Source organism: Oncorhynchus tshawytscha, linkage group LG01 (genome assembly GCF_018296145.1).
Source record: "Oncorhynchus tshawytscha isolate Ot180627B linkage group LG01, Otsh_v2.0, whole genome shotgun sequence".
In the NCBI taxonomy this organism is placed as follows: Eukaryota; Metazoa; Chordata; class Actinopteri; order Salmoniformes; family Salmonidae; genus Oncorhynchus; species Oncorhynchus tshawytscha.
This window is the reverse complement of record NC_056429.1, coordinates 68,862,012-68,887,961: the sequence shown is the minus strand read 5'-3', so window position 1 is coordinate 68,887,961 and position 25,950 is coordinate 68,862,012. Positions and strand designations below refer to the sequence as shown.

Here is a 25,950-nt window from a genome sequence, read left to right as displayed (position 1 = left end):
AGGAGCTCAGAGACCTGGCAGGGTGGTGCCAGAATAAAAACCTATCCCTTAATGTAATCAAGACAAAGGAGATGATTGTGGACTACAGGAAAAGGAGGACCGAGCACGCCCCCATTCTCATCGACGGGGCAGTAGCGGAGCAGGTTGAGAGCTTCAAGTTTGTTGGTGCCCACATCACCAACAAACTAACATGGTCCAAACACACCAAGAAAGTCGTGAAGAGGGCACGACAAAGCCTATTCCCCCTCAGGAAACTAAAAAGATTTGGCATGGATGATCAGATCCTCAAAAGGTTCTACAGCTGCAACATCGAGAGCATCCTGACTGGTTGCATCACTGCCTGGTACGGCAACTGCTCAACCTCCGACCGCAAGGCACATCAGAGGGTAGTGCATACGGCCCAGTATATCACTGGGGCTAAGCTGCCTGCCACCCAGGACCTCTATACCAGGCGGTGTCAGAGGAAGGCCCTAAAAATTGTCATAGACTCCAGCCACCCCAGTCATAGACTGTTCTCTTTGCTACCGCATGGCAAGCGGTACCGGAGTGCCAAGTCTAGGAATAAAAGGCTTCTCACCAGCTTTTACCCCCAAGCCATAAGACTCTGAACAGCTAATCAAATGGCTACCCGGATTATGCAGCGTGCAAATGGAAACCACTAGTCAATGAGCTTGTATGACCTACCACTTCGCGGCTGAGCCGTTGTTGCTCCTAGCCATTTCCACTTCACAATGACAGCATTTACAGATGACCAGGGCAGCTCTAGCAGGGCAGAAATTTTACAAACTGACTTGTTGGAAAGGTGGCATACAATGACCGTGCCACATTAAAAGTTACTGAGCTCTTAAGTACAAGCCATTCTACTGCCAGTGTTTGTCTATGGAGATGGCAGGGCTGTATGCTTGATTTTTATACACCTGTTAACAACGGGTGTGGCTAAATTGCAGAATCCACAAATTTGAATGGGTCTCCTCATACTGGTGTACTTTTATATACTACATTTATTTGCACTGGTGAGCGAGTTACACAACTGTAACTCCTTGAAGCAACTAATTAGCAAATGTTGTTTGCTTGTAGTTTTTGTGAGTCTTCTCTCAAGCGCATCGCACTGTTGGCTAGCAATTGGTCCATCTCACAAATGTGTCCCACATGCAACAATGTCAGCACACAGTAAATAATACAGTCCGGGCTAAAAAACAACAAAGTAACCAGGGGGTTACATACACCCCTTACAAAAGAAACTTCCCAACAAGTCCCTACACCTTTGACCTCAAAATTATGAAATAGGTTAGTATTTACACAGAATTGTCAGCATGTAAGAGCTTGACATTGTAAAAGTACACAGATACACATGTAAACAGACCATGTTTCATCCAAGAAAAATAAAACTCCAAAAGGAATGCTTCTCAAAACATCAGCAGTACTTATACCTTTGTTACCCTTTTCATACCAAAGATGCTGCAAAATACCCATATACCTCCGTTTACTACAGTAGTGTTGTGAGGTGTACCTAACTCATCACAAGACTGCTTAACTACTGACAGTTTTGGGGTGGCCCGAGTGTCCACTGTTGACCTGGAGGGCAGGACAGTTTCCTCCTTCAGGATCACTTTCCAGTTCATCTCCTGTGGCTCCTTTAGGTTTTGGGGCAAAAACTGTAGCCTCTGGATTTAGAAACTGCCTGGTAAGGTCATCCTCTGAATTGCTTTCCTCTGCCTCAAATCCATCCGACAGCAAGGGGATGGGGACTGGATAGCAACGCTCCCTGTGGGCTGTTCGGTTCTCCAGCAGCACTTCATGCAAGGTTGTATGCCTCATGTAGCTGGTCTTTGAGCTTGACTGTGTACTGCAGTTAGTCACTTGAAGGGCTTCCATCAGGGCTCACTCCGAAACACAGGTGGACTGGTAGCCTTAACTCTCTCCCAAACAAACATGAGGTGGTATGGTGAGAAACCAATGGAGTCGTTCTTTGTGCAGTTGTAGGCGTGCACAAGGTGAGCTATATGCTGGCCCCAGGTGGACTTCTGCTTGGACCCAGAGTGCCAAGCATGTTCAGCAGCATAGGGTTGAAGCATTCCACCTTTGCGTTCCCTTGAGGATGATAGGGAGAGGTTATTGACTTCTTTACCCCCACAAGGGTTAGCATTTGGTGGATCAGTCGGCTCTCGAAGTATCTTCCTTGACTGTAGTGGACAAAGAACTTCTCCCACGTCTTTGGCCACTGTGCTAACAAGCTGGTCCTTGGTAGGGTATGCCTGGGCATAGTGGGTGAAGTGGTCTGTAATGATGAGGGTGTTGCTGTCATTCTCCACTGTCAAGTCGATGCAGACCAGCTCCATGGGTGATGTTGACAAGGTCAGCGGCCCATGGGGGTAGTGTCTTCCAATGGATACACCTTGCACAGTTCATGCAGTGTTGCTCAATGTCGCGAGACATGCGAGGCTAGTAAAAACTTGCTTGGGCCAGTCATATCATCATGCAGTGACTCCATAACAGCATGGTGGTACTCTTGGGGCAGGACCAGCTGTCTCTGTCAAACTGGACGGGAGGTCTTGGGGTTCCTGTACAGCATCCATCACTGCATGAGCATGTCCCGTGACCCCAGGAGAATGGCTTCTTCTGGCTTTGTGTTTCTGCTTAAGAATGGCTGCTTTCTTAACCCCAGGGCCTGGCTGATGGTGGATATCACTGGGCGTTTTATCGCAGGGGCTGTACTCACACAAAACAATAAAAATGTTGTCATTGGAAGAGGTAGCTAATGGTTGAGGCTTTACCATAAATTATACCAATTAATCCAATAATGGAAGATGTTTTGAGATATGGACTATCCTGCTAGCATACAGTCACTGCTCTGCCTGTCCTGTCCTTTCCACCCGCCTCGCTCTGCCTGCCTGCTTCTGGAGAGTTTTTTGCTTTCATCTCATTCCCAGAGGTCTGTGCTACTTAATTTGTTTCTTACAGCTTTTTATCTTTAACTTCCAAAAAACTGCGGTTTCTTTATCTCTTCTTAGCTCACTGACTTTACATTGAATCTGTTCAGACTCCTCTTCACTAATGTATGAGCTCCATCTTAGCTGTGTAGCATCCTCCCTCCTCTAAAATCACCTTAGTTTTGCTCTGATAGCAGAAAAAAAGTCCTGTCCTCGTATGACCGGGTGCAATCTGCTAAATGTCACTGGGATTAAATCTATGGCTCTGCCATTGGCTCAGATGACTGATTATTCGAGCCATCACCATCCAAGCCATCACCCCTCCAAAACATATCCAAACTCATCCAGTTTCTCAGAAGGACGTGTCATCAAAAGTTCCTGTTCTGTCGGCCTTGTCTCCCTTTATTTGACACCTGTTTGTAATTGGGGACCTTGGACTTACACATCCTTTCCTTGTACAGCATGTTTCATGACCTCACGAGAAAGGCTTCTTCTGGGTTTGTGTTTCTGCTTAGGAAGGGTTCCTTTCTTAACCCCAGGGCCTGGCTGACGGTGGATATCACTTGGTCCCAGAGCTGTGAGCATCACAGATCCTCAGGACTCAGGCAGGATAGTCCATCCGTCTTCAGAGCAGTGAATTTCACAAAGGCTTCAGGGACAGCCCCGGGCGGGACTCCTATGTTCACAGTTGCCCTCTCAGAGATACTGCCTGAAGAGACTTTGGCAGTCATTACTCGGCAAATGGCTCTGACTCCCTTGATGAGGGGATTTCAACCCAGTCTCCATCCTCTTCAGCACTGATGTGTGAGCATCCTGACAGGGAGTCGGCATCAATGTTCACTCGCCCTGGCCTGTACTGCAACTTGAACTTGTAGTTGGTGAGAGTGGTCATCCACCTCTGGCCTGTGGCATTCAGCTTGGCCGTGGTTTGCACGTAGGTGAAGTGGTTATTGTCCGTGGGCACCAAGAGCTTTGCTCCGTACAGATAATCATGAAACTTGTCCGACATGGCCCACTTTAACCCCAGGAACTCAAGCTTGTGCGCTGAATATTTATTCTCTGTCCTGGACAAGCCTCAGGGACAGCAAATACGAGCACAGGTGAGCTGGTGAGGCATTCAATGATGTTCTGGAAGGCTCTCTCACACTCTGCTATCCATAGTTCTCTAAACAGCTCTTTCTCCTTTAGGTAGTTTACTCCAGGGGGAGTGATAGGCTTGCCATTTTTCGTCTTGGGGGCATAACTTCTGGACACCGTATCCTTTCACGGACCTCCAGAAGTATCCGCAGAACCCAGAAATGACTGGAGGGCCTTGAGTTTTTCTGGTCCAGGACCTTCATCAGCCTTTCCTTATGTTCCTCCAAGGTTTTCCCAAACACGACGAGGTTGTCCAGGTAGACCAGCACACAAGGAGGTTCATGTAGCTGACAGCCTTCTCCATTAATAGTTGGAAAGTAGCTGGGGCTCCAGTGACTCCTTGAGGCATCCTCTCTAATTGGTAGAAACCAAGAGGGCAGATAAACACGGTCTTCTCCTTGTCGGCCTTGCGCATGGGGATCTGGTAATAGCCACTGCAATGATCGAGGATGGAGAACTACTTGATCCCTGACAGACAGACAGATAGTCCGTCAGCTCTCTCAAGTGTTTCCAAACATCATCTACATCCATGGGCGCCATACTTCTGAACCTCTCACTCAATGGTCATTCATTGGTGAGTCTGAGCATGTGTTCCACTCCACTTGCACAAACCACCTCCTATTCGTTTAAAGAAAACACTTTGGCCCATTCCTTCAGTCTCCTTTGCAACCGTTCTTTCCATTGTGGGGGAATGGGAGAGTTGCTGAAGTCAAGGAGGTCAGGGTTGAGGGTTTCTTCTTTCCTGGTGACTTCTGTGTGGGTTATGTGAGCTACTGGATGCAGTTCGGCCAACTTGAGATTGGGTTGTAGTGCTTTCATTCTTCACCCTTAGAGGGGAGATGCTGCTGCCATCTTCAGCAGGAACAGTAACCACACTGCTGGTTATCAGGACAGAAGTTGGCAGCTCACAATACAGAGCCTCTAAGCAGAGTTGAACTTCATGTAAACCTCGATGTTGCCTTCAGCCAGGGTCACCTTCATTACTGCTATGACAGACTTCAGTTCTTCCACCTGTCTGCAGAGAGATTTGATTTCGGTCCCAGCAGTTAATGTTGTCTCTTTCTGAGGTTGGACTTGGGATACTGGGATTCTATGAGAGTGCTTCTCTTCTTCCCTCAGCTTTTGCAGTCGAACTGGAAATGTAGGTGGCCTCTCTCTTCTCTCTCTGTTGAAGATGCACCAGGATATTAGTGTTGTACATCACTCCCTTGATGATCTGGTTAACTTGTGCGACGTCGACCCTGGACTCATCAATGCCTCTTCACTCTGACCTTCTGTGACGACTTCTCTAGTCAAAGGAGGAAATCAGAGATCTTCTCTCCAGGTTTCTGTCGCAGGCCCTCAAACTTGTAGTAGAGGTGCTCCCCTGACTCCACCTCATGCTGTGCCGTATGTGTGCTCCAGTATGTTCAATTAGTCATCTACTAATGCATCTTTGTGGTTAGCTCTTAGCGCTGTAGCCACACTCAGAGCAGGGGCCTTGAAACTCTCGATGAGTCTCTTTCTCTTCTCCTGGTTGGAGTATTGCCACTCAGGCAACATCTGGTTTACTTGTTCCATCCATGTCCTCTTCCCCAAAGGGCATTTACACCGTGCCATTGAAAGTCTGCAGTCTTCTATACGGACTGGCCTCATAGTGAGATGTCATAGCTTCCTTCAGAACCTTCCCCATGGCTTCAATGATGTATTCAGGTCTTGAGGCTGTGGCTTGGGGTTTGACAAGGTTCTTCAGCTTGCTATCTGAGATCCACTTTCTCACCATGAAGGCCTGTAGTTTGTTTTTACTACGGGGTGCTGACATGGGGGGAACTTGGTGGTGGGTATTTGCTCAAGAGAGGGAGGAGCTACATTTCCTAGACAGATCAACTGCCAGTTGATGCCCTTTTCTTCATCTTCAACCAGAGTTGGCACACACTATGCAGTGAGGTCCACAAACATCTTAACTAAAACACTGGCCCACTTGGTTTGAGGATGTTGCATACAGTTTTTCAGTTTAAGCAACCCAAACAACTCGAAGGCATCCAAAGCCCTTTCAATATCTGATGCTCCTTCTCTACTCCCATAACCATTAATTCCCTGATAGGATCATTGTCCTTCCACTGTTTCAGCTTTTCCATATTAATCTCCATTCTCTTTCCCTCTGAGCAATTGGAACTCGCTGTTAAAATGAGAGGGTTCCCAAATGGCTTGATATCGCCACTAATAGTTGGCCTTCTGATAGGGGGATAGTCTTTTCAATGTTTTATATTCACTGTTCACTGCACTGCCTTCATGTACAGTCCTGTTGTTTAATCGTTGCTCATCCATTATCTCAGGATCTCCTGTTAACCATCTCAGCAGTGCCTCCATTTGTAGCCCTCTCTTCTGAGGTACTGGAGTTCATGTCAGTTTGGACCTACAGTAGTATCTAGGTGTGTGGCAATAATAAATTGTGTGGTCTGTAAAGCAGGCAGCATGTGAAAATGAGTGTGTGGACTGGGTGGGCCTAACCATAAATAAAATGGTCCAGTGCTTCCACCTAGTAGGTAATAAACCCTGAAGGATATTTAGTTTACCCAGTAGGAAATATAATACAGTGCCTTCAGAAAGTATCCACATCCCTTGACTTTTTCCACATATTGTTGTGCTACAGCCTGAATTTAAAATGGATTACATTTAGATTTTGTGACACTGGCCAACACACAATACCCCATAATGTCAAAGTGGAATTATGTTTTTAGATTTCTTTACAAATTAATACAAAATAAATATCTTAAATGTCTTGAGTCAATAAGTATTCAACCCCTTTGTTATGGCACGCCTAAACAAGTTGTGCAATAATAGTGTTTAACAGGATTTTTGAATGACTACCTCATCTCTGTACCACGGACATACAATTATGTGTAAGGTCCCTCAGTCAAGCAGTGAATTTCAAAAACAGATTTAACCACAAAGTCCAGGGAGGTTTTCCAATGCCTCACAAAGAAGGGCACCTATTGGTAGATGGGTAAAACAAAAGCAGACATTCAATATCCATTTGAGCATGGTGAAGTTATTCATTAGACTTTGGATGGTGTATCAATACACCCAGTTACTACAAAGATACAGGCGTCCTTCCTAACTCAGTTGCCGAAGAGGAAGGCTGGTGACAATGGTGACTTTAAAAACAGTTTATAGTTTAATGGCTGTGGTAGGAGAAAGCTGAAGATGGATCAACAACATTGTAATTACTCCACAGTACTAACCTAAATGACATAGTGAAAAGAAGGAAGCCTGTACAAAATAAAATATTCCAAAACATGCATCCTGTTTGCAATAAGGCACTAAAGTAAAACTGCAAAATAAATTAACTTTATGTTCTGAATACAAAGCATTATTTTTGGGGCAAATCCAGCACAACACATCACATAGTTATTACTCTTCATATTTTCAAGCATGGTGGTTGCTGCATCATGTCATGGGTATGCTTGTCATCGGCAAGGACTAGGGAGTTTTTTGGGGGGGAATAAAAATAAACGGAATAGAGCTAAGCACAGGCAAAATTCTAGAGGGAAACCTGGTTCCGTCTGCTTTCAAACAGACACTGGGAGACAAGTGCCTTTCAGCATGACAATAACCTAAACACAAGGCCAAATATACACTGGAGTTGCTTAGACAACGAATGTTCCTGAGTGGCCTAGTTACAGCTTTAACTTAAATCGTCTTGAAGATCTATGGCAAGACATGAAAATCACTGTCTAGCAATGATCAACAACCAACTTGACAGTACTTGAATAATTTTTGTAATAATGTGTAAATGATGCACTATCCAGGTTACTCAAAAAGACTCACAGCTGTATTTGCTGCAACATGTGATTCTAACATATCAGGGGTGTGAATACTTATGTAAATGAGGTATTTCATTTTCAATATATTTGCAAAAATGTCTAAAAACAAGCGAGCGGTGTGGTCAGCATTTTAGCATACGGTCGAGAGGCAGAAAGTGGAGCCTGTTGATTACAGTTGATCCTCTGTCAGAGACAGTTTATATTTTGTATTTATTTTATTTAACCTTTATTTTGTCAGGGAGTCTTACTGAGACCAACGTCTCTTACAGATGAGCACTGAATGACAAATGACAGAAAATACACATCAAAATGTGAGCAGAAAGAGACACACATTCATCAGTAATAAGGTCCTCAATCAGCTTTCAGAATTACACTAGAGGCACCAGAATATCAAATGTTAAATAAGTTAAGATTGTTCCACAAATAAGGTGCAAGAAAACTAAAAGCTGATTTACCTAACTCCGTAGAGATCAAAGGAATTTACAGAGTTAGCCATCCCTGAGACCGGGTGTGGGAACTCGTATGTCTAAAGTTTAGTAATGATGTTAAGTACAGTGGGACTTTTTTGTAAAAGAGCTTTTTAAATGGAAACATAGCTATGTATCAACCTGTGTGACATCAAAGAGGGTCAAACAACTTTCTGGTAGAGAATGCAGTGACGAGTACAAAAATGGTCACCCGTAATAAAGCACAGTGCGCTATGATAAACTGCATCTATTGGCTTTAATGAAGTGGCAGCTGTTCATATAGATGATGTAGTCTAGGTCCGATAGGAACGTCGACTGAATAATCTGCTTTCTACTATTTAGCGAGAGGCTTTCCACAAGTACAAGCAATAAATCCCTCGCTATCCTCACTGTTGATCGGGGACTCAACCTAAATATTCATCATATACTGTTGAAGTCAGACGTTTACATACACTTAGGTTAGAGTCATTAAAACCTGTTTTTCAACCACTCCACAAATGTCTTGTGAGCAAACTATAGTTTTGGCAAGTCGGTTAGGACATTAATTTGTGCGTGACACAAGTAATGTTTCCAACAATTGTTTACAGACAGGTTATTTCACTTACAGTGCCTTGCGAAAGTATTCGGCCCCCTTGAACTTTGCGACCTTTTGCCACATTTCAGGCTTCAAACATAAAGATATAAAACTGTATTTTTTTGTGAAGAATCAACAACAAGTGGGACAAAATCATGAAGTGGAACGACATTTATTGGATATTTCAAACTTTTTTAACAAATCAAAAACTGAAAAATTGGGCGTGCAAAATTATTTAGCCCCCTTAAGTTAATACTTTGTAGCCCCACCTTTTGCTGCGATTACAGCTGTAAGTCGCTTGGGGTATGTCTCTATCAGTTTTGCACATCGAGTGACTGAATTTTTTTCCCATTCCTCCTTGCGAAACAGCTCGAGCTCAGTGAGGTTGGATGGAGAGGATTTGTGAACAGCAGTTTTCAGTTCTTTCCACAGATTCTCGATTGGATTCAGGTCTGGACTTTGACTTGGCCATTCTAACACCTGGATATGTTTATTTTTGAACCATTCCATTGTAGATTTTGCTTTATGTTTTGGATCATTGTCTTGTTGGAAGACAAATCTCCGTCCCAGTCTCAGGTCTTTTGCAGACTCCATCAGGTTTTCTTCCAGAATGGTCCTGTATTTGGCTCCATCCATCTTCCCATCAATTTTAACCATCTTCCCTGTCCCTGCTGAAGAAAAGCAGGCCCAAACCATGATGCTGCCACCACCATGTTTGACAGTGGGGATGGTGTGTTCAGGGTGATGCGCTGTGTTACTTTTACGCCAAACATAACGTTTTGCATTGTTGCCAAAAAGTTCAATTTTGGTTTCATCTGACCAGAGCACCTCCTTCCACATGTTTGGTGTGTCTCCCAGGTGGCTTGTGGCAAACTTTAAACAACACTTTTTATGGATATCTTTAAGAAATGGCTTTCTTCTTGCCACTCTTCCATAAAGGCCAGATTTGTGCAATATACGACTGATTGTTGTCCTATGGACAGAGTCTCCCACCTCAGCTGTAGATCTCTACAGTTCATCCAGAGTGATCATGGGCCTCTTGGCTGCATCTCTGATCAGTCTTCTCCTTGTATGAGCTGAAAGTTTAGAGGGACGGCCATGTCTTGGTAGATTTGCAGTGGTCTGATACTCCTTCCATTTCAATATTATCGCTTGCACAGTGCTCCTTGGGATGTTTAAAGCTTGGGAAATCTTTTTGTATCCAAATCCGGCTTTAAACTTCATTGGATCATTCAGAGATCCTCACTGAACTTCTGGAGAGAGTTTGCTGCACTGAAAGTAAAGGGGCTGAATAATTTTGCACGCCCAATTTTTCAGTTTTTGATTTGTTAAAAAAGTTTGAAATATCCAATAAATGTCGTTCCACTTCATGATTGTGTCCCACTTGTTGTTGATTCTTCACAAAAAAATACAGTTTTATATCTTTATGTTTGAAGCCTGAAATGTGGCAAAAGGTCGCAAAGTTCAAGGGGGCCGAATACTTTCGCAAGGCACTGTATAATTCACTGTATCACAATTCCAGTGGGTCAGAAGTTTACCTACACTAAGTTGACTGTGCCTTTAAACAGCTTGGAAAATTCTGGAAAATTCCGTCATGGCTTTAGAAGCTTCTGATAGGCTAATTTACATAATTTGAGGCAATTGGAGGTGTGCCTGTGGATGTATTTCAAGTTCTACCTTCAAACTTGGTGCCTCTTTGCTTGACATCATGGGAAAATCAATAGAAATCAGCCAAGACCTCAGAAAAATGTTTTTGGACCTCCACAAGCCTGGTTCATTCTTGGGAGCAATTTCCAAACTCCTGAAGGTACCACGTTCATCTGTACAAACAATAGTACGCAAGTATAAACACCATGGGACCACACAGCCGTCATACCGCTCAGGAAGGAGACACCTTCTGTCTCCTTCCGTGCAAATCAATCCCAGAACAACAGCAAAGGACCTTGTGAAGATGCTGGAGGAAACCGGTACAAAAGTATCTACATCCACAGTAAAACGAGTTCTATGTCGACATAACCTGAAAGGCCGCTCAGCAAGGAAGAAGCCACTGCTCCAAAACCGCTTTTAAAATGCCAGCCTACATTTTGCAACTGCACATGGGGACAAAGATCGTACTTTTAGGAGAAATGTCCTCTGGTCTGATGAAACAAAAATAGAACTGTTTGGCCATAATGACCATCCTTATGTTTGGAGGGAAAAGGGGGGGGGGTGCACTTCACAAAATAGATGGCTCCACGAGGAAGGAAAATTATGTGGATATATTGAAGCAACATCTCAAGACATCAGTTAAAGCTTGGTCGCAAATGGGTCTTCCAAATCTGATCTGTCAGGAGGAATGGGCCAAAATTCACCCAACTTATTGTGGAAGGCTAACCAAAACGTTTGACCCAAGTTAAACAATTTAAAGGCAATGCTACCAAATACTAATTGAGTGTATGTAAGCTTCTGACCCACTGGGAATGTGATGAAAGAAATACGAGGAAATGCATCATTCTCTCTACTATTATTCTGACATTTTCACATTCTTAAAATAAAGTAGTGAACCTAAGACGGAATTTTTACTTGGATTAAATGTCAGGAATTGTGAAAAACTGAGCTTAAATGTATTTGGCTAAGGTGTATGTAAACTTCTGACTTAAACTGTATACTACATTCATTTGCACTGATGAGCGAGTTACACAACTATAAACTGCTTGAAACAACTATTTAGCAAATGTTGATAGCTTGTAGTTTTCATGAGTCTTCTCTCGCACGTTTCACACTGTTGCCTAGCAACCGGTCAGTCTCCCAAATATGACCAACATGCAACAATGTCAGCACACAGTAAATAATACCTGTTAGTCCCGGTTAAAAATTTTTAAAGTAACCAGAGGGTTACATTTGTATATCAAGAAAGTGCTAAGTGGTGTTTGTCTGTGTTACTCAATGCAGGTGTGTGTGTGTGTGTGTGTGTGTGTGTGTGTGTGTGTGTGTGTGTGTGTGTGTGTGTGTGTGTGAGTGAATAGTGGTTGTATCAGTCTTTGGGTCCTGCTGATGGCTGGCGTTGTGACCGTATTCTTTGATATGTGCTTCACAGATCCAGGACATCAGAGTGGAGACTGAGGATAACAAGGAGAAGAAGTCGGCTAAAGATGCTCTGCTGCTCTGGTGCCAGATGAAGACCGCAGGGTTAGTGTCTACACCACCACCAGCCTGAGGCCTACTGTATTCTACTATAGCACAAAGTTTGCAGAAACATCCTGGGGGGTTTTCCAGAAAGATGGTTTAACAAATTCAGGATTCCCTGAACATATCCGGCTTCTCTTAACCACAAAAGTGAGTCTGGGATTTCTTCCAGTTGCAAAAAAATCGCAAAGCAATACACAGCATTTGTATAGCGGTCAAAGGGAAACTGGGTTGGGTTACATTGCTACAGGTTAAGTTGACCAGATACTTGATTGATTGTAAAAATAAAAAGATAACAAAGTAGGATCTTCAGAATGATCTAAAGGATCTATTCGAGGTCCAGTAATTTGTTCCATTTGTAATGCACAACAAACAATTTTGATTTTCCGTAAAGGGACCAGTCATGGTGTTGGACAAGAATCTGATTGGCGGAGAATCCCTGTCTTTATCCACCAGGACAGGCTAAAATCAAGTTAACCTAGGTGGTAACAAGTTTGCTTCAGAGCATTCATTGCCATGGTGTCTGATCAGGCTCAATGTCAAGCTCTCTTTCTGGAACTCTAAATTCTGAGTTAGCCAGATCTGTCATCAGAATTTGAGCAAACTCAATAATCTGTTTTTCTGGAACATCCGTCTGGTCAACAGATTATGGTCCTCAATTTGTGATAGAAAATATCAACATCATCAAGGGTTCCAACTTTGTGGCATCAGTTTGGGGAAGGCCCTTTCCTGTTTCAGCATGACAATGCCCCCGTGCACAAATCAAATCACATTTTATTTGTCACATACACATGGTTAGCAGATGTTAATGCGAGTGTAGCGAAATGCTTGTGCTTCTAGTTCCGACAATGCAGTAATAACCAACGAGTAATCTAGCTAACAATTCCAAAACTACTACCTTATACACATGTGTAAAGGGATAAAGAATATGTACATAAAGATATATGAATGAGTGATGGTACAGAGCGGCATAGGCAAGATGCAGTAGATGGTATTGAGTACAGTATATACATATGAGATGAGTATGTAAACAAAGTGGCATTGTTTAAAGTAGCTAGTGATACATGTATTACATAAAGATGCAGTAGATGATATAGAGTACAGTATATACGTATACATATGAGATGAGTGATGTAGGGTATGTAAACATTATATTAAGTAGCATTGTTTTAAAGTGGCTAGTGAAATATTTTACATCAATTCCCATTATTAAAGTGGCTGGAGTTGAGTCAGTGTGTTGGCAGCAGCCACTCAATGTTAGTGGTGGCTGTTTAACAGTCTGATGGCCTTGAGATAGAAGTTGTTTTTCAGTCTCTCTGTCCCAGCTTTGATGCACCTGTACTGACCTCGCCTTCTGGACGATAGCGGGGTGAACAGGCAGTGGCTCGGGTGGTTGTTGTCCTTGATGATCTTTATGGCCTTCCTGTGACATCGGGTGGTGTAGGTGTCCTGGAGGGCAGGTAGTTTGCCCCCGGTGATGCGTTGTGCAGACCTCACTACCCTCTGGAGAGCCTTACGGTTGTGGGCGGAGCAGTTGCCGTACCAGGCGGTGATACAGCCCGACAGGATGCTCTCGATTGTGCATCTGTAGAAGTTTGTGTGCTTTTGGTGACAAGCCGAATTTCTTCAGCCTCCTGAGGTTGAAGAGGCGCTGCTGCGCCTTCTTCACGATGCTGTCTGTGTGGGTGGACCAATTCAGTTTGTCTGTGATGTGTACGCCGAGGAACTTAAAACTTACTACCCTCTCCACTACTGTTCCATCGATGTGGATAGGGGGGTGTTCCCTCTGCTGTTTCCAGTCAGATAATATTCAATAAATATAGTAACCAACATCCGATTTGGACCAAACTTGTTCCTACCAATGAGTAAGACATGAGGAATCCCCCCAATAATGGTCAAAAGCCAACCACGGACCTCCCACACCCCAAGCCAATCCCTCCCCAACAACCAATATACATTAGCAGTGTTTGACAAGTATTATGAAGCTGTGGCTTGGAGTATTGCTTCTCCCCATACTATGAAATGTATTGCCTGTGAATCTTGTGATGGTTTCCCCCCGTTCAGAAAAATATGCAATTGTTGTCGCTTGCATTATTTACCATAACATAGTGTGAAAGTACCAGGTATTGACCACTAGATGCTGCTGTTCTTGCTACTCTCACACTGTTTTATCCATTCTGCTGGTCTCTTGTGTTTATTAAATAGATAGATTTGGCTCATTAGATTTGGCTGTTTATGAAAATAAATAGTGTGGTCATCAAGTCAGTCATCCATCAAATCAATTCAGTTTGTCCTTCTCTTAGCAACCTAATGCTTCAACCCAACTCTCCTTGAATAGTCCAACAAGTGGCCGCTTTCTAAAAGCGCTATCTCTAAGGACTATCTCTAGGGATTCAAATTTTGTGACAACTCTGATAAAATAATTGCAGGGCAGCCCCCCACATAGTCTTTGAAAAAGGAATGTAAAGATTTTTAGGACCGATGATGCCCTGATGCAGAGGTGGCACCACAGGCCCCAAAGTGGTGGAGAAATGTGTTTTCCCTGGTGTCCGGAGCCTTTCCTAATCTGAAAACCTAACCAAGTATACTACATTACTACACCAAGATTAATTTGTAGTTGTAAAAAGGTATTTATAAGGGCAATGATGGGAGTGGGAGCAATTCAGGTTAAGTGCCTTGCTCAAGGGCACATCTGCAGATATTTTCACCTAGTCAGCTCGGGGATTCAACCATTGACCTTTCAGTTAATGGCCTAACGCTCTTAACTACTAGGCTACCTGTTGCCTAGGTATACAGATATGTTCTAAACAGGTCACGTGGTTTTAAAGAAATTCTGGAAAACTCCTGGCCCTATGGAGGATGAAAACCCTGTCAAACTGCAGCAGCCTTGTACTTGTTAATATGAATTATATTTTAAAACAACACTTTCCTTTACACAGACACAACCACTGCAATTGGACAATAGAACTCACAGGGCTGAGCTTTCTTTATGCAGTTTTGCATCATATAGGCCTATGCAACTGCAATTCAAAAGTAATTCAGTGTGTTTATATAATCAGTATTGTGTTTGATTACTTTCAGTTAATAATTTTGGATTATAAAGGTCAGCCTAGCCAGCCAGCCCTAGATTGAATATAGCCTAAACCAAATTTGATCACATTTTCTCCAAACACAAATAAATGGGCTATAAATTGGCTACATAACATTACCATTTTGTTTACCATGGCCAGAGGGCAAGACGTTACAGGGCGCATTGGCTGTAGCCTATGCAGCTGCAGTAGTTCTCAGTAGCCTAGTTGATCAGACTGAGAAATCAACTTGTTTTCTTGCATACAGTTTAGGTGTAGGGCAGCTGCAACATTTCTGTGAAGAGTTCTTGCTTGTGTATGTCGGGAGTGATGTGTTATCACCTTTGCTAAATAAATACCGGAGGTCAGTGGAGCAGCACACACTTTCCTAGACCTGTAATTTCCGTGAATCTGATTGGTCAAGACACAGAACAGAACGCACAGAACCTACAGCACTCGTGTATATAAAGGACAGAAATGCTTACATAGTGCACAAGATGACAAATCAAGTCTCGGGTTATGCAGTTCAAGTCCAAGATAAGTCATGAGTCATAGATGCTGAAGACAAAGTCAAGTGGCAAGTGTTTTTTCTTTTAGCCAAGTCATGTCACAAAATCTGTCACGTGACTCAAGTCAACACCTCTGGTTTTTACCATTGAAGACCATTAGAGACCATAATATTGGAACCATTAGAACTTGATGTAGCCTTGTAGTTTGCTTGTTCACCATGAATGGTCCAATAGTAACTAATACAGACCTTTTTTGAAGGGAATAAACCACACTAACAGGGCCATTTCCTGACAAACTGATTTGCTTTCATAGAGGACTAGACAATGACCTGAATTGTTAGGATGACCACACAATGTATTTTCATCATGAGTCGAATCTATTGGTTTTCTACCAAAGATTGCAAAGGATATGTTATGACACACAAGAAAGCAGGAAAATGTATAAAAGATTGTGGCGGTATATCAAGAACAGCAGCATCTAGTGGTCAAACCCTGGTACTTTCTCACTATTTTAAGGTAAATAATGCAAGGGACTTCAATAACTAATTTCTCTGAACAGGGGGGGAAAAAACATCACCAGATTCACAGGTAATACATTATATAGTATGGAGAAGCAATACTCCAAGCTGAAGCTTCATACTACTTGTCAAACATAGAGAACCGATACAGTAGATTGTTTGCTGGGGTGGGATTGGCATGGGGTGTGGGTGGTCCGTAGGTAGCTTTTGACAATTTTGGGGGATTCCTCATGTCTTATAGACTGGGATAACTATTGAATATTATCTGAATCCTATAAATTAAAATGGCCTATTTGGGTGCACTAAATGAGCTTAATTTCTCAGAGAACAAAAATAATGTTTCAGGAATGCCAGTATAACTATAGAAACCATTTCAGAACAATCTGAGATGGTGGGTGTCATGGCTTGCTCAAATGACATGGAACGACTGAAATCACACGAGGGTGTCACATCAGACATCACGGCCTAAATGTCAGGCTGTTTAAAACATCAGCAGCACTAACAGCCCCCGGGCTACATGCTGAATAAGTCAATTCACTCATTAACAAAGCTAACACTGCTAATGCCCAGCTTCAAATAGAACATGACACATCAGGGTAAAATCACTTTAGTTAAACAGATGCTTAATAAAGAAAGGCATTGTGTTTGGTGTCAGTTGAAATTTATTTGGAACATACGGTAGGTAGGTGGAACACATTTTCAAAAGCCATCTGTTTCATTGATGAGGGAGTTGGATGCAGGAGATTTGATTTTATTATTATTAGATGATTGAAGAACAACAAAGGTCTTTCCAAATTGCCATCAGAGACTTATGTTGACGGACAATGTGAGTTTGTCGTTTAGTCAACAGTAGGCTCATACACAAGCAACATAGAGAGCAATAGTAATGGCATATTTTTGTTGCCACTAACTCCATGGTTCGTTGCCCAAAGTCTATGGGCAAATGCATGGAGTTTCTGTAGAGTTTTTGGATAAATGTGAGAGTAAGGTCTGTGATAAACACAGGCTTCTCAGATCTTATACTGAACAAAAAATATTTATGCAACAATTTCAAAGATTTTACTGAGTTACAGTTCATTTAAGGAAATGAGTCAATTTAAATAAATAAATTAGGCCCTTATCTATAGATTTCACATGTCTGGGCAGAGGCGCAGCCATGAGTGTGCCTGGGAGGGCATAGGCCACCCACTGGGGAGCCAGGCCCAGCCAATCAGAATGAGTTTTTCCCCTCAAAAGGGCTTTATTACAGACAGAAATACTCCTCAGCACCCCATCAGATATGTGAAGAAGCCGGATGTGGAGGTCCTGGGCTGGCGTGGTTACACGTGGTTGTGAAGCCAGTAGAACATACTGCCAAATTCTTTAAAATTACTTTGGAGGCGACTTATTGGAGAGAAATAAACATTAAATTCTCTGGCAACAGCTTTGGTGGACATTCCTGCAGTAAGCATGCCAATTGCATGCTCCCTCAACTTGAGACATCTGTGGTATTGTGTTGTGACAAACTGCACATTTTAGAGTGGCCTTTTATTGTCTCTACCACAAGGTGCATCTGTGTAATGATCATGCTGTTTGATTAACTTCATGATATGCCATACTTGTCAGGTGGATGGATTATCTTGGCAAAGGAGAAATGCTCACAAACAGGGATGTAAACACATTTGTGCTAAAACTTTTAGACAAATAATATTTTTGTGCGAATGGACAATTTCTGGGATCTTTTATTTCAGCTCATAAAGCACGGGACCGACACTTTACATGTTGCGTTTATGTTTTTGTTCAGTGTATATGTTTTCTTCTATGAGATCGGCTAACGTAACTTTTTGTGAATTTTGAAGCATTTATGTAATAAACTTAAAAAATCACAAAGCACACAAGTCCTCATAATTCATAAGGTCATGTTAACTGGCTGATATTATCTCCTAGAACAAAACGTATAAGATCTCCTAAATCTATGTTAACCTCAGACCTTATTTTTCGGCATTTATCCCAAAACTCTATTCTTTCCCCCCCATAGGAATGGCTGAACGAACCAGAGGTAACTCATTTAGGTTTCTTAGGACTTCAAGCTGGCAAGCCCTAACCTATGTGTTCTGTCTGTTTTCCAGATATCCCAACGTAAACATTCACAACTTCAGCACCAGCTGGAGGGATGGCATGGCTTTCAACGCCATCCTCCACAAACACAGACCTGACCTGATAGACTTTGACAAGCTGAAAAAGTCAAATGCCCACCACAACCTGCAGAATGCCTTCAACCTGGCAGAGCAACACCTGGGCCTCCACAAGCTACTGGACGTAGAGGGTTAGTACAGAGTACACGCATGCAAACACACAAGCACACACTCATGGAAACGTGAACACGCACATACTTCATTATGCATTACATACTCTGAATATACTCATCGGCGCATGACTCTGTACTGTTTTACATAGTCCTGGAATTCCATAGTCTGGTGAAAACAACACATACAGTGTACAGAACAGTAGGAGGCTGGAGGAGGTGCTTACACTGCTGAAGCATACTGTACTCTAGTCCTGCCTCTCGTGCATCTGCCAGTGCTTTATGCCATTATGATAGTACATTTATACACAGACATTTTCACCTGACACCCAGTTATGCCCTTAAAGAATGCCATATTATCCCGGTATGAATACATGGAAACCTGACAACTGTTACTACTGTACAACACTTACAGAAACCACATCATGTGTAGTTTGACAGGCCGCTACTTCTGGGTCGCGTCTTTAACGGGTGGCTGACAGACCCATTATTGGAGGGTGACGGGTACAAACAGAAAGGCAATGTTCACCGCTGGAGCTCTTTCTTTTTAAGCATGGCAGAGTAATGGCTGTGTTAAATATTTAGTAAGCGGTGGTTCTGAGATCTCAGCATGCTTTCTCAGAGGTCTGCAGTATGGGGAACAAAGAGACGTAGGCATGAGAACGCTTCCGAGCATAGCAGCCCCTCTTCCCCGACCGCCTCCGTCTAAACATAGCTACTAAATCAATTTTCCCTCAAATAAATTCAATTTTTCTCAGCAGAGCAGGGCGGAAGCCAAGCCCTCGGTTGATGTCTGTAGATTAGGGAAACATGGGGCTGTCAAAGCAATTTATGTCTGACTCTTATTGTGCGTGTGCGTGTGTGTGTGTTCGTTACCACTACAGATATCAGCGTGGACCACCCTGATGAGAAGTCCATCATCACCTATGTTGTGACCTACTACCACTACTTCTCCAAGATGAAGGCCCTGAAGGTGGAGGGCAAACGGATTGGGAAGGTGAGGGGTCAGAGTTCGCATCTTCCACAACCTGGATCACAAGGCCTTATATTATGACACGCCTTATATTTGAACTTTCTCACCGATGTAGCTGTAATCAGTATATAATGTATGTACTGTTATACTGATTCACCACATTCATCTCCCAGGTGCTGGACAATGCCATTGAGACCGATAACATGATTCAGAAATATGAGAGTCTGGCCTCTGACCTTCTGGAATGGATTGAACAGACCATCATCATCCTCAACAACCGCAGGTTTGCCAACTCCCTAGTGGGGGTGCAGCAACAGCTCCAGGCCTTCAACACCTACCGTACCATCGAAAAGCCGCCCAAGTGAGTCACACACACACACACACACACACACACTTACATGGCGGAATTAAAAAGTCTCACACCATATCCTCCACCTATGTTCCACACAGCAGCTTGTAATTTACTGTAACATTACAGTATCAATTCCCAGAATTGACTCACCAAGGACTAAACTGAAACTGTCAGGATTCTAGATGTGTATTATATTACTGATATACAGTTGTATCAGATTCATGGTGAACTAATGCCTCTTGGCACACTGCTCTTGCTAGTATCACTTTTTTTATTCAAGCTTTGTGTCGGCATTTGTCAGAGCTTTTTCAGAATGACATTTTTTAATTCTGAGAAGTGGCTAAAAGTAAAGCTTGCTTAGACAGATGTTTCAGCCTGTTGTGTTGAAATGGACTCTGACACCATTTCCACAGAGGCAACAATGTCACCCCTATTGCTGACAAAATACCTCTCCCTCTGTGGACTACGGTCCTTGGACTACGGGCAGAAAAAATAATGCTGGTCTTTATGTTGACAGATGGAGCTGGATGGCTCAACGCAAAAGTCAAAAGGCCACCAGCCATTAGGGAGATTAGCCAAATTCCACTCAGTCTCTCCTCGGTAAGGTTTACGCTCAAAATTAAAATTGTTTCTGTTTCTGTCAGGTTCACTGAGAAAGGCAACCTGGAGGTTCTCCTCTTCACCATCCAGAGCAAGATGAGGGCCAACAATCAGAAGGTCTACATCCCGCGGGACGGAAAACTCATCTCAGACATCAACAAGGTGAGACCTATTGCTCTTTAAAGAACAGGCTCTTATCTCGAAACATACACTCAGAAACCTAATATGTGGTTCCTCAATTAGAATGGATTAAGGTGATTGACAGACAGTTTAAGGGCGGTAAGCTAATCGGGTTAAAATAGATTTAATAGATAGACATGGTTTCTGTAAGTTTGGTATAGTTGATGACAGGAAGCTTTAATTTGCTTTGTGCTAGGTGGATTTAGTTGCTAGGTGGATTTAGTTGGTGCAGTTGCTAGGTGGGTTTAGTTGTTTGACAATATGGTAAGACCATAAGACAAGTTAAAACAGGTTTAATACGGTAGATGTATTAGGTCCATAGAGTTCTGTACCAGGCACCTGTGTGACTGTTACTCGATCGTGTGTGTGTGTGTGTGTCAGGCCTGGGAGAGGCTGGAGAAGTCAGAGCATGAGAGGGAGCTGGCTCTAAGGACGGAGCTGATTCGTCAGGAGAAACTGGAGCAGCTGGCCCGCCGCTTTGACCGCAAAGCAGCCATGAGAGAGACCTGGCTGAGTGAGAACCAACGGCTCGTCTCACAGGTAACACACACATACACTCATGAAAACACTAATGCTGCATGCTCATTGATACACACACACTATTGGTACACACTAACGATGACGCCACTCCTACTGTATTGTCTACATTAACTCTATTGGTTCATAGCATTCCCTTGTGGTCATACAGAGTAATATACAATGAAGTCATTTCCCTCCCCTGATTCATCCTCATGATCTTGACCCGTTTAATATCCCTGCTAGTTCTAAAAACATAAACTACTGGGCGGAGATTATGTCACTGCTTAGCAGTTAGATACAAACCTGTAACTCTCCTCACTCCTTCTTTCTCTCCCCCTCTTCCGCCCTCCCTCAGGACAACTTTGGCTTCGACCTGCAGGCGGTGGAGGCCGCCACCAAGAAGCACGAGGCCATCGAGACGGACATCGGCGCCTACGAGGAGCGTGTGCAGGCAGTGCTCTCCGTGGCCAAGGAGCTGGAGGCAGAGAACTACCATGACATCAAGCGCGTGACAGCGAGGAAGGACAACGTGCTGCGTCTGTGGGAGTACCTGTTGGAGCTGCTGAAGGCCCGGCGCATCCGGCTGGAGATGAACCTGGGACTGCAAAGGGTCTTCCAGGAGATGCTTTACATCATGGACTGGATGGATGAGATGAAGGTGAGGAAGATGATGTTGGTGATGATGATGGAGAGATAGATTGGGGACTTTGGTTGGATGGTGGGGTAAGAATTGTCTTGATACAGTAGCTTACTCAGTCACATATTTGTGATGTAAGAGCTATTGCCTATTTCTTAGTTACATTACCCACTATTGACCCCAGTGACCTGTGGCCTTCCTGACCCTGGAGATGTGTCCTGTATCTTCAGATGCTGCTGCTGTCTCAGGACTATGGGAAACACCTGCTGGGAGTGGAGGACCTGCTGCAGAAGCACACTCTGGTGGAGGCTGATATTGCCATCCAGGCCGACCGCGTCAAAGCCGTCAACAACAACGCTCAGAAGTTCGCCATTGATGCAGAGGGTGAGTAACATGTTCTGGGATTACAGTCGGTTTTGGGTGGTACGTGATTATACTCTCTCTGTGGGTGATACCTGTAGGCTAAGAGATGTGAGATTAATTGTATCCTGAAAGGGTATAGCCTGTTATAAAATCCAAGACAATGCTGCCACCTGTCAGCAAAATAAGTCCTTGATCTTTGTCAGTTAAAGCCTGTATTCTCAGTTTAAATGATACAAGTTCGCTAGTAATTGTGATGTTTTCATGTCCCCTCTTTAGGTTACAAGCCCTGTGACCCCCAGGTGATCCGGGACCGAGTGGCCCACATGGAGTTCTGTTACGCAGAGCTGAGCCAGCTGGCTGCCGATCGCTGCGCCCGCCTGGAGGAGTCCCGCCGTCTCTGGAAGTTCTTCTGGGAGATGGCCGAGGAGGAGGGCTGGATCCGTGAGAAAGAGCAGATCCTGTCCTCGGAGGACTGCGGTAAGGATCTGACGGGCACTGTGCGTCTGCTGAGCCAGCACCGCGCCTTCGAGGATGAGATGATCGGCCGCGCCGGCCACCTGCAACAGACCATCAAGCAGGGAGAGGCGCTGGTGGCCGCCGACCACTTCGGAGCCGACAAGATCCGTGAGCGCATCCAAGACATCCAGGAGCAGTGGGCGGCCTTGGAGAGGCTATCTTCCGTTAGGAAGACCCGGCTGGAGGAGGCCTGCAACCTGCACCAGTTCCAGGCTGACGCCGACGACATTGACGCGTGGATGCTGGATGTTCTCCGCATTGTGTCCAGTGCCGACGTGGGCCACGACGAGTTCTCCACCCAGGCCCTGGTCAAGAAGCACAAGGATGTGGCTGAGGAGATTGCCGGCTACCGACCTGTCATCGACGCCCTGCACGAGCAGTCCAAAACCCTGCCCGGGGAACAGACTGGCTCAGAGGAGGTGCAGGGGCGCCTGTCGGGCATCGAGGAACGCTATAAGGAGGTGGCTGAGCTGACCCGGCTGAGGAAGCAGGCCCTACAGGATGCCCTGGCCCTCTACAAGATGTTCAGCGAGGCGGATGCCTGTGAGGTGTGGATCGATGAGAAGGAGCAGTGGCTCAACAGTATGGAGATACCAGAGAAACTGGAGGATCTGGAAGTCGTTCAGCACAGGTAAAGACAACCAGCCTAACCATGCTTATTCAGTCCAGATGCATTATGTCAGTTGATATATTTGGAGATTTGCTGTTTTCATTTCAGGACAACCTATTCTCTTGAGGCAGGCTGTGTAGACGTATAACTCCCTCAGTGAAACCACTTTGCAAAGAAAATGAGTTGTAAGAATATTTCCCATCATGTTTGCAGTAACTTTGTATGTTTGTGACAGCTAGAATGAAATGAATGTTCTCCCGGCGGTTTGATTGGCCATTGGAATGTAGCACAGTGAAAGGGATGTGTGAAACTAACACTTTTTATGCAAGCACGGGTGGGCCGCTAGTGTAATGTGTGGGAACTAGACTCCTATAATTCACGTTCCACTTAACAACAGAGCCCACAATGTTTTAAAGCCAATCATTCTAAAGTCTTCCCACACTGAGAAGAAACAGGCACTTGTCCTCAGTTTGCTAAGTGTTTTGGACAGCGGTTCAATGCTTGTTTACTCCAATGTGTGTCTTTGGTCTGAAATGATCTCTCCCCCTCCACACTGTTTACTCACAGTGCACCGCATGGAATCATTCCCAGACTCCTGTTTCATTGGCTTAGCTTCTGTGTGATATACTGGCAACTGGAACATGACATTATAGTTCAGCTGGAAACAAAGCATGTTAACGGGATTTACATTAAGATTACATTGTTTCCATATGTTTATGTACAGTACACTCATTCCCTCTACCACCTCTACCGTTTCTACCTCTACTCCTCTACCTCTCCCTCTCTAACTCCCCCTCTCTACACCATCATCCTCCCCCTCCCTCTATTCCTCTTCCTTCCCCTTTTCTACCCCCTCTTCCCTCGCAGGTTTGAAAGTCTGGAGCCAGAGATGAACAACCAAGCCTCACGCGTTGCTGTGGTGAACCAGATTGCTAGGCAACTCATCCACAGTGGTCACCCCAGTGAAAAGGAGATCAAAGCCCAACAGGACAAACTCAACACCAGGTATAGTAACACCCTACATCAACCTCAACATCAACTACACTTAACCTCAGTTAATAACCTCTAGTGGGAAAGTAGTGTTCCCTGACTGTGTGTGTGTTTCTACATCTCTCTAGATGGAGTCAGTTCCGTGACCTAGTTGACCTGAAGAAAGACTCCCTCAACTCAGCTCTGGGTGTACAGAACTACCACCTGGAGTGTAACGAGACCAAGTCGTGGATCCGCGAGAAGACCAAGGTGATCGAGTCCACCCAGGAGCTGGGCAATGACCTGGCCGGGGTCATGGCCCTGCAGCGCAAGCTCACCGGCATGGAGCGTGACCTGACCGCCATCGAGGACAAGCTAGGAGAACTGGGGAAGGAGGGGGAGCACCTTGCAGCCGAGCACCCTGACCAGGCCCAGGGCATCATGGGTCGCCTGGGGGAGATCACAGGAGTGTGGGACGAGATGAAGGGCACCCTGAAGAACCGCGAGGAGTCCCTGGGCGAGGCCAGCAAGCTGCAACAGTTCCTCCGGGAGCTGGATGACTTCCAGTCATGGCTGTCCAAGACCCAGACGGCCATCGCTTCAGAAGACATGCCCAACACACTGACGGAGGCCGAAAAGCTGCTGGCGCAGCACGAGGGCATCAAGAACGAGATCCGCAACTATGAAGTGGACTACCAGAAGATGAGGGACATGGGGGAAATGGTGACCCAGGGCCAGACGGACGCCCAGTACATGTTCCTGAGGCAGAGGCTGCAGGCCCTGGACACAGGCTGGAACGAGCTGCACAAGATGTGGGAGAACCGTCAGAACCTGCTGTCCCAGTCTCATGCCCACCAGCTGTTCCTCAGGGATACCAAGCAGGCTGAAGCCTTCCTCAACAACCAGGTAACATCACATTACATTACACAGTACAGACTCCATTTGGCTCACAACAAGGTTAGTGAGAACTAAGCAAAATAATATATTGGATAGACTGGGTGGCACAGTGTCCAAGGAGACATCTGAAAGCACGTACCACCGCATTTAACCCTGGCAAGGTGACTGGGAGTATGGTTGAATATAAACAGTGTAGTTATTCACTCCGTAAGGTAATCAAACAGACAAAATGTCAGTATAAAGACAGTGATGTTGCAATTCAACGGCTCAGATACGAGACTTATATGGCAGGATCTACAGACCATCACGGACTACAAAGGGAAAACCAGCCACGTAACGGACACCGACGTCTTGCTTCCAGACAAGCTAAACACCTTCGCCCGTTTTGAGGATAACATAGTGCCACCGATGCGGCCCGCTCCCACGGACTGTGGGCTCTCGTTCTCTGTGGTCGGCGTGAGTAAGACATTTAAGCGTTTTAACCCTCGCAAAGCTGCCGGCCCAGACGGCATTCCTAGCCGCGTCCTCAGAGCATGCGCAGACCAGCTGGCTAAAGGGTTTACAGACATATTCAATATTTCCCTATCCCAGTCTGCTGTCCCCACTTGTTCACGATATCCACCATTGTTCCTGTACGCAAGACAGCAAATGTAACTGAACTAAATGACTGTCGCCCCGTAGCACTCACTTCTGTCATCATGAAGTGCTTTGAGAGGCTAGTCGAGGATCAAATCACCTCCACCTTACCTGACACCCTAGACCCACTTCAATTTGCTTACCGCCCCAATAGATCCACAGATGATGCAATCACCATCGCACTGAAAACTGCCCTATCCCATCTGGACAGGAGGAATACCTAAGTCAGAATGCTGTTCA

At 44.6% G+C, this 25,950-nt stretch overlaps 1 protein-coding gene across 2 annotated transcripts in view; it reads left to right on the top strand.

Moving 5' to 3' along the window:
- LOC112255529 (spectrin beta chain, non-erythrocytic 1) overlaps window positions 1–25,950 on the top strand; it is a 127,385-nt gene that overhangs the window by 73,692 nt on the left and 27,743 nt on the right. For both annotated transcript variants that reach the window (XM_024428520.2, XM_024428515.2), the window contains 11 exons: window positions 11,991–12,082; window positions 18,283–18,479; window positions 19,343–19,455; window positions 19,605–19,792; window positions 20,428–20,545; window positions 20,945–21,103; window positions 21,438–21,740; window positions 21,950–22,103; window positions 22,359–23,229; window positions 24,076–24,213; window positions 24,327–25,083. In XM_024428520.2, the coding sequence (XP_024284288.1) occupies window positions 11,991–12,082; window positions 18,283–18,479; window positions 19,343–19,455; window positions 19,605–19,792; window positions 20,428–20,545; window positions 20,945–21,103; window positions 21,438–21,740; window positions 21,950–22,103; window positions 22,359–23,229; window positions 24,076–24,213; window positions 24,327–25,083 (3,090 nt within the window). The remainder of the gene's footprint in view (window positions 1–11,990; window positions 12,083–18,282; window positions 18,480–19,342; window positions 19,456–19,604; window positions 19,793–20,427; window positions 20,546–20,944; window positions 21,104–21,437; window positions 21,741–21,949; window positions 22,104–22,358; window positions 23,230–24,075; window positions 24,214–24,326; window positions 25,084–25,950) is intronic.